This window comes from Pterocles gutturalis, unplaced genomic scaffold (genome assembly GCF_000699245.1).
Source record: "Pterocles gutturalis isolate BGI_N339 unplaced genomic scaffold, ASM69924v1 scaffold24536, whole genome shotgun sequence".
Taxonomy (NCBI): domain Eukaryota; kingdom Metazoa; phylum Chordata; class Aves; order Pterocliformes; family Pteroclidae; genus Pterocles; species Pterocles gutturalis.
In genome coordinates, this window is record NW_010101065.1 from 14,403 (window position 1) to 29,384 (window position 14,982).

The 14,982-nt window shown below is 34.4% G+C and overlaps 1 protein-coding gene across 3 annotated transcripts in view; it reads left to right on the forward strand.

Moving 5' to 3' along the window:
• MAP3K7 (mitogen-activated protein kinase kinase kinase 7) overlaps positions 1-14,982 on the forward strand; it is a 33,921-nt gene that overhangs the window by 3,783 nt on the left and 15,156 nt on the right. For 2 of the 3 annotated variants that reach the window (XM_010082060.1, XM_010082068.1), the window contains exons 5-11: positions 555-679; positions 4,141-4,269; positions 6,355-6,485; positions 6,901-6,982; positions 8,143-8,294; positions 8,931-9,090; positions 11,610-11,690. In XM_010082060.1, coding sequence (XP_010080362.1) covers positions 555-679; positions 4,141-4,269; positions 6,355-6,485; positions 6,901-6,982; positions 8,143-8,294; positions 8,931-9,090; positions 11,610-11,690 — 860 coding nt within the window. Of the gene's footprint in view, positions 1-554; positions 680-4,140; positions 4,270-6,354; positions 6,486-6,900; positions 6,983-8,142; positions 8,295-8,930; positions 9,091-11,576; positions 11,691-14,982 lie in introns of those variants that run through there. The other variant, XM_010082075.1, reaches the window with a different exon arrangement.

Below are 14,982 nucleotides of genomic sequence, written 5' to 3' on the forward strand. Positions count from 1 at the left end.
AGATTTCGGGATCAGCAGGATCACCCCCTTTTGCTGGTAGCCTGCAGTTATTACCAGATAAAATTGTAACATAAAGCCACACTTTAAATCTTGAATTCGTTCTTGTATCCCCAGTTTTGATGTAGAGAGCTGTTAACGTGTAACTTCAAGTGCTTTCATTTAAATAAATAGCTGCATTGACTGACATTAATGGGAGTCTTGATCGTTCTGCGTTTGGTAAAATTGTTACAGCACTTGTTTTTCAGCCTCTGGCATCTGAAAGACTAATTTTGTCGGTATATGCTTAGTGGTTTACTATGGCTAAAGATATTTGTTTAAAATCTAGCATGTAGAAATACGAATAAATTATAGTACATAATTTCAAATGATTATCTGAAAATATTTCATAAGTTCGGATTAGGCACAAGTGACCTTTTTCTCAAGTTATAAAACTAAAGCACTGAGAAGCAAAGCCTTAGATATTCAACTATATTTGAATGATAGTTGTTGGGGAAAAAAAAATAAGTGGTTTATTTTCAGACTATTTCAACCTACTTTTTTTTTTTCTTTGACAGTTTGCTCTTGGTAGCTGGGGGGACGGTTCTAAAAATCTGTGATTTTGGTACAGCCTGTGATATTCAAACACACATGACCAACAATAAGGGAAGTGCTGCATGGATGGCACCTGAAGTTTTTGAAGGTAACAATAATATACAGTGTCAATATTATGTGTTCTTCCTGGGGCTGCAACTGTGAATGAATTTGATAGAGGAAATAATAGCATCATGTAATCTTTATTTCAATCTGTGTGTTAAAATTGGAGGTAACAGCTGCAAGAGTCTTGGCAGAATTCTAATATTTAATTAAAAATCTGTATGATTGTATATTGCCAAATACTTATGCAGAGTTTCGAAGAGTGGCACTGAAATGAGTCTATCATGTTGGTATTATACAGTTAATTACATGGAGATGTGGAACCTTTATTTGTGTCATTGCTGAGATTTACATAAGGAGTACCTGTAGACAGCTGCTGTTGCTTATTTGTATGTGAAACTCAGCCAGAGGGCTATTTCCCCAGGATTGTGCTGTTTCCAACATTCTGAAGTCATTTCAAACTCTTCTGACATTTAAATATGCTGCCGTTACTTTCACTCCCTATTCTGATCAGCTTTTGTCTTTAGAATTTCCCTGTTAGTGTCTCTAAATTGAACATAATTGCTGTCATTTTCAATCCCCTACTTTCTTGCAACTCCATCTTTGTCTGCTTTTTGTGTAATCGAGGGATTTGATGTAATTCCTCTTTCCTACATACTGAGGAACTTGTTATTAACAGTTAATTTAGTTAAGTAGCAAAATAAGCTATTTCTTGGAGTGTAGCTGGGGAAGACTGATGACACTTCATAATTAGATAGGTATGATTGCTGCATGATTATCAGAGAAATAATCCAGTCAATATTAGATTGCAAATTGAACACCATTTAGCCAGTCTATACCTTAAATTATCATTGCGATTAGCAGAGTGGTTTGGAGAAGTCATCTTCCTGCTTTAGGAAGCAGGTGTCCTGGCTCTGATATATTTTGCAAGTGCCTGTGTGCTGCAGTGGTTTCCCAGATTCTGGATCCAAGTGGCCTCTTTTACGGTCCTTATTCCAGAGAGGAGCAGTAAATTATATATGTCCATATACATTTTTAGGAGGTGTTTCTTCCCAAACACCACTTTTGGAGCTTTTATTTTGAAGGTACCATTTTTTCCTACCCAAAGGTGATCTGTTTCAGTCTGGTGCCTAAAAATTCTCCATTGTGTCACTTTATATTGAGACACCTACTCTATTTCTTTAGCTAGGAATGCTTCTTTTCTTAACTGTTCTTTACTATTCAGTGAAATTTTTTAAACAAGAGATGATTTTTCCTTTATAAATAATCAATTGAGCAGTCAATATTAAAGCTAGATTTTTTTGAGTGAAAAATTTTAATCTAAAGATATTTTGAAATATGTATATTGTAGGAGGAATTTACAGTACATATCCTAATTCCTCTGGTGTGTTAATTCAGCAAGGCAGAACAAAGGAATCCTGTGTTGCAAATTTATTGTTGGACAGCAGCAAAAGCCTTCAGTTTACAGTTGGTTTTATGTACTTTTATCTGAAAGCATTCACTGATAATGACACAAATGTTTATACAAGAAGATGTATCAAGAAAAAAAATCTAGCAGCTTCTGTGATGTGGCATATCAAATTACTCGTGAAACAGTCATTAAACTACTAAAATTATCATGTCAAATGTCAAAGTTGTTAAAAATTTGTTTGCTTATCTTACTGCATCAGAATTCAACAATGGAATAAGTACTAATATTTTAGTACTGTTCTAATACTAAAGTTTTTAGATCAGAACAATAAAGGTACAAGATGTTATCTGTTGTAGATGGCTGAGTGCTCACTGAAGTAATTGCCGTTAAAAAAAAAAATTAAGGTTTTCCCCCCATTTTAAACATTAGGGCACCTAAAGCCTTGTACAGATCAAATGATCTAAATGAAAATAATATCACTCAGAAAAGGATAAAGTGAAAAAGAGCAAGTGCTCTAATCTCAGAACTCCCTTTAGAAGAAACTATTTTAAAATTGCCTCGGGATAACTGGATGGATTGAGGAGTGACTGTGTCTATCTGTTACCCTACCTTGGTCTGGTACATAATGAAACAGTACAGAACGCTCTCTTCTTTTGGACTCTGTTTTCAGAATTAGTCCAAGAATTCTCAGTCACAAAATAGAATTTCCTTGCTCAAACAGGAGAGTAACACTGCTTCGCTGCATAGGCTGCATGTCACAGAAGTGCTGTGGCTGCATAGGTGAGACAGACTGTTCTGCCTCCCTTACCAATCTGCCATTGTTAGCAGATACCTTTTTCCCCAGCATCTTTGAAAATAAGCTGACTGATAAAGCTGACTTTGTTATTCTCTTTCAGTAACTTTTGAACTTGTTAGCCACATTCAGTTACTTTGATACAGATGTAAAGAGTTTTGGAGATGCCAAGTTCTTAAAGAGTTTTGTAAAATCAGTAGCTGGGAGAAGTCCAAAAGAGTGCCTTCACTTGGAGAGGACTTGTGGTTTGTGCTGCAAGCTCCCTGTCCTGATTGCCTTGCAGATGGGTCTGCAAGAACTGGCCTGAGAATGCATTGCTTTCCTTGCACAGTTTGTCAGAGGCATGGGGGCAGAGGAAGACAACTTATAGGTAGTGGAACCTGTTGCAACTGGACGTTATACAATGGGTATCCACATGAAACTAGACTTCTTGAATCCCACTGATTATGAAATTATTTGTCTCCATGATGCTTTCCAATTATCTATTAACAAAAACATCTCTTGGCCACTCGATGCTGATTTTGATCCTTGTTTGAAGACAAGCAAATCTCTTGTCATTTATATTCAAACATTTATTGTCATGTCATTAGCTACTCACATTTCTTTTTAGTATTTACACAAGTTGTGGTTACAGAGCATACATTCTTTCTTTGCATGCTCTGAGCATTTTTATTCATTATTTTATATCACCTATGTGTCTTCTGCACCTTTAACAGGTTAGAGTCTTAGAAATATTAAACTTACAGTCAAAGAACTTTAAGTAATGACATATTTTATGAAAAGAGTAAGAATAATGAACAGGGAGGAAATAAGATGGTGAGGAATTGAGGAATCTGCTAATTAGTTCATATGATAAGTTAGTAGTTCTGCTGAAGACCTGTAATTCATAAGGAGCAATGGATATGACAGAGATATTATTGGCTGGCATATTGTGACTGACATGGAAGAAGTGAGTTGAAGAAGAATATTTAGAGGAAGCAAGCATAGTCAGTTAAAGCCTGAATGCAAGAGATCTTTGAAACTTAATAAATTGTGTTTTATATTATATCAGAAAACTGATGCATTTTGTCATTTCAGGATGACTCCAAGTGAAAAGGATTGATTTCCAGAGAGAGGCATTCTTAACGATCATACTGTCAAATGCTTTCAGACTTAAGTTAGTGTGAATCAGCCAGCTTTAGAAAACTGTTTTTTCTCAACAAAACAAATATGAAATGAAAGAAAGCATATAGAGCTCAAACTGTACATCTTTTTAATGTGTTATGTAGAAAAGAGACAAATTATATTATTGGCTTTCTTCCAGGCAGCAATTACAGTGAAAAATGTGACGTTTTCAGTTGGGGTATTATTCTCTGGGAGGTAATCACCCGTAGGAAACCTTTTGATGAGATTGGTGGTCCAGCTTTCCGCATAATGTGGGCAGTTCACAATGGTGAGTTGAAAATACTTTATTGCATTTGAAGTTGCGTATTTGGCCTATAAATTTGCTAAGCACTCTTAACTGTGCAGGTTTAAATTACTAGTTTTTCTGTTTTATACATCATTAAATATGCATTTTTGTCATAAAGACTTAATAGGTGGACACTGACCACTTTTGTGTCAGTGTGGTTTTTGTGTAATTTGGCTGCTGCAGTCCTTGCATTTCCTGCTGCATGTAACTGGTATATGAACAAAAAGGGGAAAAGAGCTGTGTTTTTTCTGTGAGGACACTTCATTTTAAAAGTGGTCTGAATCATGTGCTACAAAAAACCCCACAACCCTTCTGTCTGGATGAATTATTATTTTATTAGCCAAGTTGTCTTTTTTTTGTTTGTTTGTTTAAATTGTGTGTCTACAGGAAATGTGTGAATTTAAATAACTGGACCTGTCTTTAGAAATGCTAGAAACTGTCAAACTCCTGCAGGACTATTAAGTATTAAAAATGTTACTTTGTTTTTCATATGGGTTTTGTTGTTGTTGTTGTTCTGCTGTTTGAATTGTTTTAACTTTATATCTAGGTACTTGCAGTCATGGAACAGGACTCTACTGTGTTAGGTACTATACAAACAGATTTTCAGGAACTTAAAATATTAACAGTAGACAATGGTTAGATTCAAATGGACAAAGCAGTGGTACAATGTTGGTCAGAGTAGTAGACTGTAGTATCTTCATGCTAGTGGTGTAACTTTTTTAACAGTGTGTTTTTAGGTACCATGGCACAGCAGAGTTTTAAGAAGAATAAAGTAATGATTAGTGAAGTAGTTCAGTGAATGTCTGCAAAGAGTTTCTGCCATTTGTGAAAGACAACATCAAAGAAAACACAAACTTGTTTGGAAGATGTAATTAACAAACAAGCAATGAAGGCCGGTACTCTGCCTGAGTGTCATTGCTTCAGTACTAAATGATAGAAGCTTAAGGTGAGCACAGGCATCCTGTTTGATGAAGAAGAGAAGGGGGCAGACAGTGATAGGATGGATGAGAATTATAATAATGCACAAAGAAGGATGCTTGCAAATGGCATTTTTGAATGAAGAAATATTATCCATGTAATTTTTTGAGGACACGAGTTCCTTGTGGTTGGGAGTCATAAGTGCTTTGCAGAAAAGCATTAACTATAGAAGTGTAAATGTACTACTCATAAATCAGAAAGCCTCAGTAAGGTGTGGGAATATCCTTTAGGGGAAGACAAATTCTCTATCTGTCACTACTTTTGCTTTAAAAACTTCTGTTTTTCTCTTTTGTTTTTGTTTTTTTTTCCTTCTTTTCCTTCTTAGGAAGGAAGCGTTAGTGTGCTTCATCTCACTTGAAAACATTGTGGTATTCTTACTTCATGTATTCTTTGTTATGGTTAATACATTTTTAAATACTTGCTGCTTTCTATGCAAAATGTCACTATATCTCATGTATTAAACATAACTGGATGTTCATTAGTTGTACTCATTGCTGAAATACTAAAAAGAGTAGAAACTTGAACCAAAAACCAGCTGAATAGCTATACAACAGTTGAAGTAAAATGTGTAATTAAAAATGTGTATAGGCCATTAAAAGTCACCCAAAATTGATACTTCTAATGCATAATAATTTTTCAGGAAGTTAAGAGCAAAATCAGCTCTCAAAAATACTTTTTTTTTCCTTTTCTTTTCTTGTGAGTACAGCATTAGGACCAAAGATTGTTACTTCCCTCTTAGTTTGGACTAGAGCCTTATTCTTCAGAAAGTGGTAACATATTCATTAACCATTGTCATACATTGTATTTGGTCCATCAGTGAACTTATTCAAAACACTACTGAAGGAAAAGTTTCATTTTCTTTGTAGTTGTTTGTGTGTACTTGGAACTTGTATGTAGTGCAAAGGAATGTCTTTTGTCAATTTTTTATTTGTAAGAGAGAAAATTAAGTAAAGGCCAGTTCTTTCAGACTACAATTAACTGTATGTTTTTCTGTATTTATTTAGCAAAGTAACAGAGAGAGTTCGGTCACTGTCAGTTGTCTTATAATCTGCTTAATAAATTAAGGGTTTTTTCTGATTTCAATTGTAGGTACTCGACCACCACTGATCAAAAACTTACCTAAGCCAATTGAGAGTTTAATGACCCGTTGTTGGTCCAAGGATCCCTCACAACGACCATCCATGGAGGAAATTGTTAAAATAATGACACACTTGATGCGGGTATACAAATTCATTTTAGTATCTTAACCGTTTCTTAACCTACTAAGTTGTGAAATTGAATTATAAAAGGTGTGCCCTTTATCACACTCTAAAGGCAGGCTCACATGTTTTCTCTCTCTCTCTCTCTCTCTCTCTCTCTCTCCATCTTTTTGATAAGAATTATCAAATTATTACAGTAAAGAAGGGAACCTCTCCTTATGGGAGAGGTATGATAACCCATAACAAATTTGGGGCAAATAACAAAAATAGTCATAGATGTATTTTAGTATGTTACTAAAAATAATTGCATTTACTTCTAAATAAATTATAAACATATATAATTCATATTTATAAATTATGTATGAGGTACTAGTTAAATAATTTTAAAACAATTGTTAATTACTTTGTTTATCAAATCATTGCTGTTTTTTCACAGTACTTTCCAGGAGCTGATGAACCTCTGCAGTATCCTTGCCAGTATTCAGATGAAGGCCAAAGCAACTCTGCCACTAGTACAGGTACACTCGTATAAATAAGAGAAAAGAACAGCAACATAAAATGATGCAGATTATAAAGCACATTCCCATATTGATTTTGAACTTGTATTGGGAAAGGTAACCTTTCCAAAATCTTAAACATTGGCAGGAATCTAGTTAAGACCTCATACCACATCATATTTAGTGTTGTCAGCCAAGTGGTTTTGCTACCTTTATTGGAGAACAAACATATAATAAAAGCTATCTCAGAATGTCCAGGTTTAGGATCTCTTCCTTTTTTCCCCAAGGTTGCTAGCAATTGCTGCTCTTTCACTCATGTGTAATGTCTAGGAGCTACTGTTTTTAAATTTTTGATGGCTCTTGAAAGCTGCACCTGATTTCAGTTATGATCTCCATGATTTAAACCTGCAGTTGTTTTATGTTAGGATGCAATACATCCAGTAATTTAAATTAAGTACAAGCAAATCACTAGAAAGGTGAGTGGAAAAAGATGGGGGCTAGGCTTTCAGGTAGTTTTGCCCTCAGAGAAATACTTTTAATAATAGAAAATAAGACTGGTCTTCTCATTTTTTAGAGAACAGTTTTCCCACTTCAGTTGTTTTTAATCTTATCTCTCTTCACCTTACACTGCTTGGATGGTTTGTTTTCTATCTCCAAACAGATTGCTGTTATTTTGGATAAAGCTTCCTTGGCTACTTCACAACTTAGTGACCTGTAAATTATCTTACAAAATCTTTTCAGCTGTAGCATTGTACTGACTTTAATAGCTGTTCTCCACCACTCAGCATGTGATTTTAAGACATGATTTATCACTTTAAACTGTGAATATATCTTGCCTGTTATTTTTCAGCTATTTATGCTCCTCTGTGGTTAATGATGGACTTTGTCATTGAGGTTGCTGGTTGTGTTGTTGGTATAACATCTTCCCCAACAATTTCAGAGCAACCTAAAGATTGACTTCAGAATGTCATCCTAGTACTTAGTTGTGTATTCTTGTTCCATCCTTTTACTTCTTACATGAATGGATCAGTTGCAATCTTGCAGCTTGCCTTTCGTTTAAAAGTTTTACAAAGAGTTGCTTTAAAGCAAAGTTAGGCTTCTGAGAATGCTCAAGGGAAGAGATGTACTTTGGTATTTTTAATGGAAATTCTCAAATATTTTTCTTTGTTATTGATGTCCAGGTTCATTCATGGACATCACTTCTACAAACACAAGTAACAAGAGTGATGCTAACATGGAGCCAAGTGATTTCCAAGGAGCTTCTACCAATGACACTATTAAACGTTTAGAGTCAAAATTGGCACAACAAATGAAAAATACAGCCAAGCAGCCGGTAAGCCAACACATGCAATTTTGAACCGTAATAATGAAGTGAATAAAGATGGACAAAAGTGTTGTAACTGCTATGTGTCCTCTTTCATAAACAGTTCAAAATTGGAGCTAGTTGGTTATAGAAAAAGAATGTGAAAAGAGGTAGAAAAATACTGAATTATTCCAAAAAAGTAGACTGGAAGGCTCTAATAAGATCTCAAATTAAATAAAAAAAATAGTCTATTTTATTTAAAGAGATTCATTAGGTTGAAAAAAATATATTTGAAAATCGCTACCTTAATTTAGAACCAAAATATTAGTAAGACATGAAAGGATTAAGCGTTTATGGGAATTTTGAAAATACTATGTTTTATTTCAAGTATGATGAAAAAATACAAAGATTCTCTTGTGACAATATTGGCCTAATTTTACTCAATTTTTATTTGTGTAAAGTTAGATTCTTTTGAAAGTTGCAGATATTTGGTTCTTGTATGCCAATAATAGCTAAATTATTACCATTTATTGAATTATAAATTTTAAATATTCTAACTTTTAAAATGCATGTTATAGAAATATATTTTAACCTACATACTGTGCATATCATGGAGAGGCTTCTGCAGAATATTTTTGCTTTTTAAAAATGTGACTATTGAAACAGGGTGATCCTGGCCGTTTGAGTTTACCCCCATCTCGTGGGAGCAGTGTGGAGAGCTTGTCCGATGTTCGCGCACGACCACAGTCAGCCCTTGTTTCAGGAGAAGCCAAAAGGATGAGTGCTGACATGTCTGAAATAGAAGCAAGAATAGCTTCCATCACAGGTAAAATTAAAGAATGTTTGGGGGATAGGCTAAGGAACTGGAAGGAAGGAAAGGAGGAAGGAAGATAGTCTTACAGAGGCCGTATAAAAATACTTCAACTTTTCATGTATCTTTATTGTCCTTTATTTACTGTGGGGGGAAATGGCTTTATTCGCTGTTGTACACTCAACAATGTTGAGTATTTTAATTGAGTACTTTTAAGGTTTCAGCAGAGGTTACTTCTGTTGAATTATGCTTTTACCTTTTAAAAATTCATTATGACACTTCTAAATATCAGTCCTATTCCAAATGCACAATTTTCTCTTTGCGTCTGAAGTAATGTTATTCCATCTCTGAATAGAGTAATTATTTATAAAATAACATTTCCTTCAAGGGTATTCATATAATATTTTGAAATTAAAAGGTGGGTTTAAAGTTCAGCATGTTCCCAAGTAAAAATCCATTTTGACAGATTTCAGGAAGGGAAACATAGGTAGATTTTATTCATCAGATTAACGAAGCATTGGTAGCTTTTGTTGTTTAAAAAAAAAAAAAAAAAGCTACAGATTTTTTTGCCAGGTTTGCTTCAGGTAGCTCTGAACTGTTGTGTCTAAACATTGAATCCTAGAGTTGGAATTTCTGTGTAAGTATAAATACATAATTTTATGGTGAAAGCAATCATTATTCTTCCCAGAAGAGCAAATTAATAAAAATGTGTGTACTTGGCAAACACTTTCTTGTCTCTTTTCTTCCTCAAAGATATTGTTTGTTAATCTATGCAAACTTCAGGTTTTAAGTTTCATATCTGAAACTTTTTTTGTTGCGGTGTATAACCAGAGATTTAAATAATCAGACAAAATTACTTCGGTTAGTCCAGGATTATTTAGCTGTTGTAGTATTTTTCTACCAATCTGAAGATTAGGGTAATTGAGTACCTGTAACTAATAAGGAAATATGTATTGTATTCTGGCTTGTGCACCATGACTATTCATTTTTATTCTTCATTGTAATGTGATTACTCCAGGTTCTTGTTTTACTAAATACTGAAGTTACTCATGAAATAATATTTATCTTGCCCTAAACACTTTTTGCTTTTATGTTCTTATGTTGAAGCCTTATTCCAAGATTTATCTTTTGTATTATCAGTCTTTGGCGGGATGGTTGTGTAGCACATCTCACCCTGAAAATCTCTAAAGGTTTCCTAACACAGAAGGCAGCTGTGTACTTACCTGATAATAATAACATGCTGATTTTATTTTAAAACATGTCAGGACTCACTTTGGTCACTGACACTCTAAAGTCAATGTAAGTTTTTGACATTAGTGGAGATAACCTGGCCCTCCTTTGTGTGAGTTTCCTGGTTTGTCTTCCTTAAGTACATTGCTCTGAGTAGTAATTATTATTTCAGAATATTCGAAGATTTTTTTTTTATTACTGTAGGGCTTATTTTCTTAAAACAAAAATATGTATTGAATATGCTAGTCATTTTTTTTAAAGAAATCACTTCTGGCATTAGTGGGCTACTAGAAATTAGGTCAAACCCATCTGACTGTAACTTTTTCAAAAATTGCTGAAACAGCACTGTATTGGTTTTGCTTTGTTTTTTAATCTTGTTAACTCTGTGACAGAAATAATATGCTGTGAACTGGAAAAAAATTATGTGGCTGGGTGAGAATTGGGCTGTTGGTAAGAGTAAATCAGGTCAAGAATTATTTAATCTTCTTCTTCCAGCTATCCCTAGGTAAAATGTAAAAGCAAATAACATAATGCACATCACCATTACTTGTTAAGTTTGAGGTGGCTATGTTGCAATGTTCTACCTTTGAGATGTATTCAGGCTTTTCTCTAAATGGGAACTATTTATGTTAAACTACACAAGTAGTAAAATAAAAATGAAAAATGCATTATTAGATTTTATTCCAAAGTATATGGTGCTTCTTGAACACTTACTAACGATATACAGTTTGTAAACCAAAAAATCTTCACTAATAGGACAAAAAGTGGAAGGCGGGAATGATTGTCAAATGTAATAAGAGTAAGCATTTTTTCAGAGACAGATGAGATTTCCTTTAAAAGGCAGTGATTTAAAGAAACAGAAGTACCCAACTATCAATCTTGTTTCTAAAATAGTTTGTACTGAACACTAAAGAGAAGATGTTCTATAAGTTCAGGCAATCAAGAATTTATTCTGAATATACAAGTGATCTGAAATAATTTAATTTGTTCTCTGTTTGGATAATTACATATGGTTTTCCCTTCCTTGTTGCCATGCTGCTTTCTGTGTTTGACTTTTGTGTTGCTAACTACAACTAATTACACGGTGTTGTAATGATGGCTAGTTCTGCATTTTTTGCTTTTTAACAGTTGCTTTACTATGTGTAAGCATGAGTGGAAGGCAATGCAGTTTATTCTGCATGACACATTTTTGCATGAACTATAGTTTAACCAAGTTTATGAAAAATGCAATATTAGGAATTTAATAATTTTGCTATTGCCATTTTAGTGTTTTGCATGTGTATTGTATATGTGTATTTTTTCAGCCTATTCCAAGCCTAAACGAGGCCATCGTAAAACTGCTTCATTTGGCAACATTCTGGATGTCCCTGAGATCATCATACCAGGTATCGCAGACCAGGTGAACGGGTCAATTGGTTAAGATGCCGGAATAATGATCAGACTGCTAAAAATACTTCTTGCTCCAGTTGCTCTAGGACTGAACTAGAAATTATCCCAATAATATTTTCATAATATCTCTGTAAAGGAGAGTATGATATTTTAGTACAAACTTACTTTTATCAGTGAAGGATTCAATTTTCTACTTCAAATTTACTTTTATTGGTAGAGGATTTTTTTTCTTTATGATCTTGATATTGAGAGTCTTCTTATAGAAGGTATTACAATACCTCATTCTGAAAATGGACTTAAATTGAAAAATTCCTGTCTAGGTCATTATCTTGCCCTGATCTTTGTTGTGTTTGAGCACCCATTTTTAATCTAATCAAGTGTGAGTAGAACAAAAGACTTAAATCCATACAGAACTTCAAATCTACATGATACTTACAATTAAAAAAAAAAACCACTTAGTCTGTGTAATTCTTATATTTGACTACACTTTTCTAGAACTAAAATGTGTCTGCATGAGGTATTTTGTTGTGTTTCATTTAACACAAACTAAAATTATTAGGAGAGGCTTCTGACCGGAAGAAAAGCAGTATCATCCGGAACCATAGCTGGTAATGTCAGTTGAGACTTCAATGAATAATTCTCATCTATCCCAAGTCTATATTTAGTTAACAGCATATCATTTTCCTTTCCCATTCATTTTTTTGCAACCAAACTGGATTTCTCTCTTTCATTTCATACTTGTCAAGGCCTAAAAATAAGTATAATCAATCCCAAACTGTGATAGGTATGTCGTTAGTGGTATGGAGGTCACTTCAAAATGATGTGTTAGAGGCAGGAGGTGCAAGTAGTAGTATCTACTGCTGATCTACAATCTATTAAAAACTACGGACCCCCTAGTCTAAATTTGTGTCATCTGAGGAAGTTTCCTTGTAAAACTTGACATTATTTTGGTATTTTAAAGTTGAATGCAAATGATCATTTTGTACAAAAGTTTCTTTCAAATAACTTTATTGAAGTTTACTTTAAAAAAAAATACAGAATGTTAAAACATAGATTCCAAAGAATAATAGCACTACCCATGAAAAGAAAGCCTATTTGGCATTGAGGCTAACAATTATCAAGAAAGTTTACTAGTGTAGCTTTCCACTGTAATTTTCAAACAGTCCTGGCCTGCCATGACATAAATGAAATCCTGAGAGAACAAGGAAAGAGAAAGTGAAGAGATCTGTGAAGTTTTGCAGTATCCACACATAATGAGAGCCTGGTAAAGACGCTCTAGAAGCTGAGTGCCTCTTGCCTATGCACGCTGCATGTAACACCACTGAGGCTTCCAAGAAAACTTAACACTTTTAGAGAAGGATTAAAAAGTCAGTGAAATAAAATACAATGTGATTTTCCCAAAATAGATTGTACCAGTCTATTGGTTTTTCTTATTTAGGCAGAGGATGTCAATTAGATATTTTTAATCTGGACTACTGTAATTGAACTTGACAGGATGGGAATTCCAATGTGAATTTTGAATAGAAAAGAGAGAAATAGCAACCTCTAGAAATGAAAGAAGGTATAGGATTGGAGCAAGCATATTAATGAGTTTTCTCAAAATTTAAGGTATTTAAGTCTTAAATAGGCAATAATGAAATTCACTGTTAATACTTTATCAGATGTGACTTTTCTTAAAGAGGATTAGAGGTAAATTTTGTTGTGACTGGGGAAAAAAAGGGAAATGGTGTAAAATCCAGGATCATGCACTGTGGGTCATACACTAGCAACACTTCCTTTTAATAGGATGACAAAGGACGATAGCAGATGCATGCAGATTAATCCCAGGTAGTATCAGCCACTAATGTAATGCAGTTGTGAAAAACTATGTGATTTTTTAGGGTTCATTTTCAGGAAAGATAAGGAAGCACTAACACTGTTTACAGGCCTTTGTTGAGGTTTAATCAGGAATTCAGTATACCATTCTGGGCAGCCATATAAAAGAAACCTACGTGTGCTCTGAAATAATAGCAAGAAGAGCTGCTAGGATAGTATGGAGAGTATAAAGAAGAATCTGTAAGGATTGCTTTTTCAGCCTACAAAAGAAAACCTAAGAAATGAATAATTATTTTCTCTAGATGAATCTGAAGCTAAAGACTAGGAAGAAAGAACTACTTAAGCTAAAAGATAGTATTGGCACTACAGAAAAAAGATGTAAATTGTCTGCAAATAAGTCAGGACTGTATAGTAAAAGTTTTATGGTTGTCAGAACAGCTTTCTCGTAAGAATCCCACCGTCAGGAAAAGAGAGATTAATCATTACTGACAGGGATGTGATCATCTGCCCAGTAAACGAATTATACTTATCTGTATACTTAAAGCAGTTCAGTTATTGCTCAGTTATTATTTTAAAGACAATATAACATGGCCTATTTCTCACCTCTTTCTTTTCCTTACTCTCTCAGCACAAGGCTTTCAGTCCTGGCCTTTTCACGTGCTTTTCCCCTTCTAGTTTTACTTCCAAGATCCCCAGACTGACACTTCGGTCTCAATCCCACCCTGTTATGTTCCTTAGCACTTTTGCCACATACCCAGATCCTCCAAACTTCCCTGGACATGTCCATCGGCGGGGCGAGCAGCCCATCTCCATCCTGGGGGCAGCGCCAGCGCCGACCCAGTCAGTGCGGGGCTGCCTGAGGTCTGCTGAGCACATGGGAAAGCAGCTGCTTCCCAGAGAGGGGAGGCACCAGGCAGGCATTTTACCGTGAGTCAGCTGCTTTGGGCAGGGCTATTTTAGAAGTATGAGTATTACATCTGCTATCATTGGGGTTTTTCGTAATGTGTTACCTCGGCTGCTTTTCATCCATCAACTGATTATGCTACCGAGGTCATAAAAACACATCAGTTAAAGGTAAAATGTTGGCAGAAGTGGAAGTTCTTAAAATATATTTGCTTTTTTTTCTAAATAGGTTTAAAAAAGGGTGAATAGATCTTTCTGTTGTTTAACATGCTGCTTTGTGTTACTAGTTTGCCAAACTTAAAAACTGAAAAATGGATCAACTAATTCATTTTTGGTGTAAGAACTTGGCAAATGAGTTTTCAGTGGTGGCATCCTGCAACTAGATAGCCAAGTGAAGTATTAATTTTTTTTTAAATTTATAGTGTAGATAAAGTATAGTATAGATAATTTGCAACAGCATTTTCTTTATATATATATGAAAAATAAAAAGCCTAGTAAGTATAAAAGTTTTAAGTAGCTGTATGTTTAAAGAAACAACAAAAAAATTAAAATATAATTTGTGAAATGATC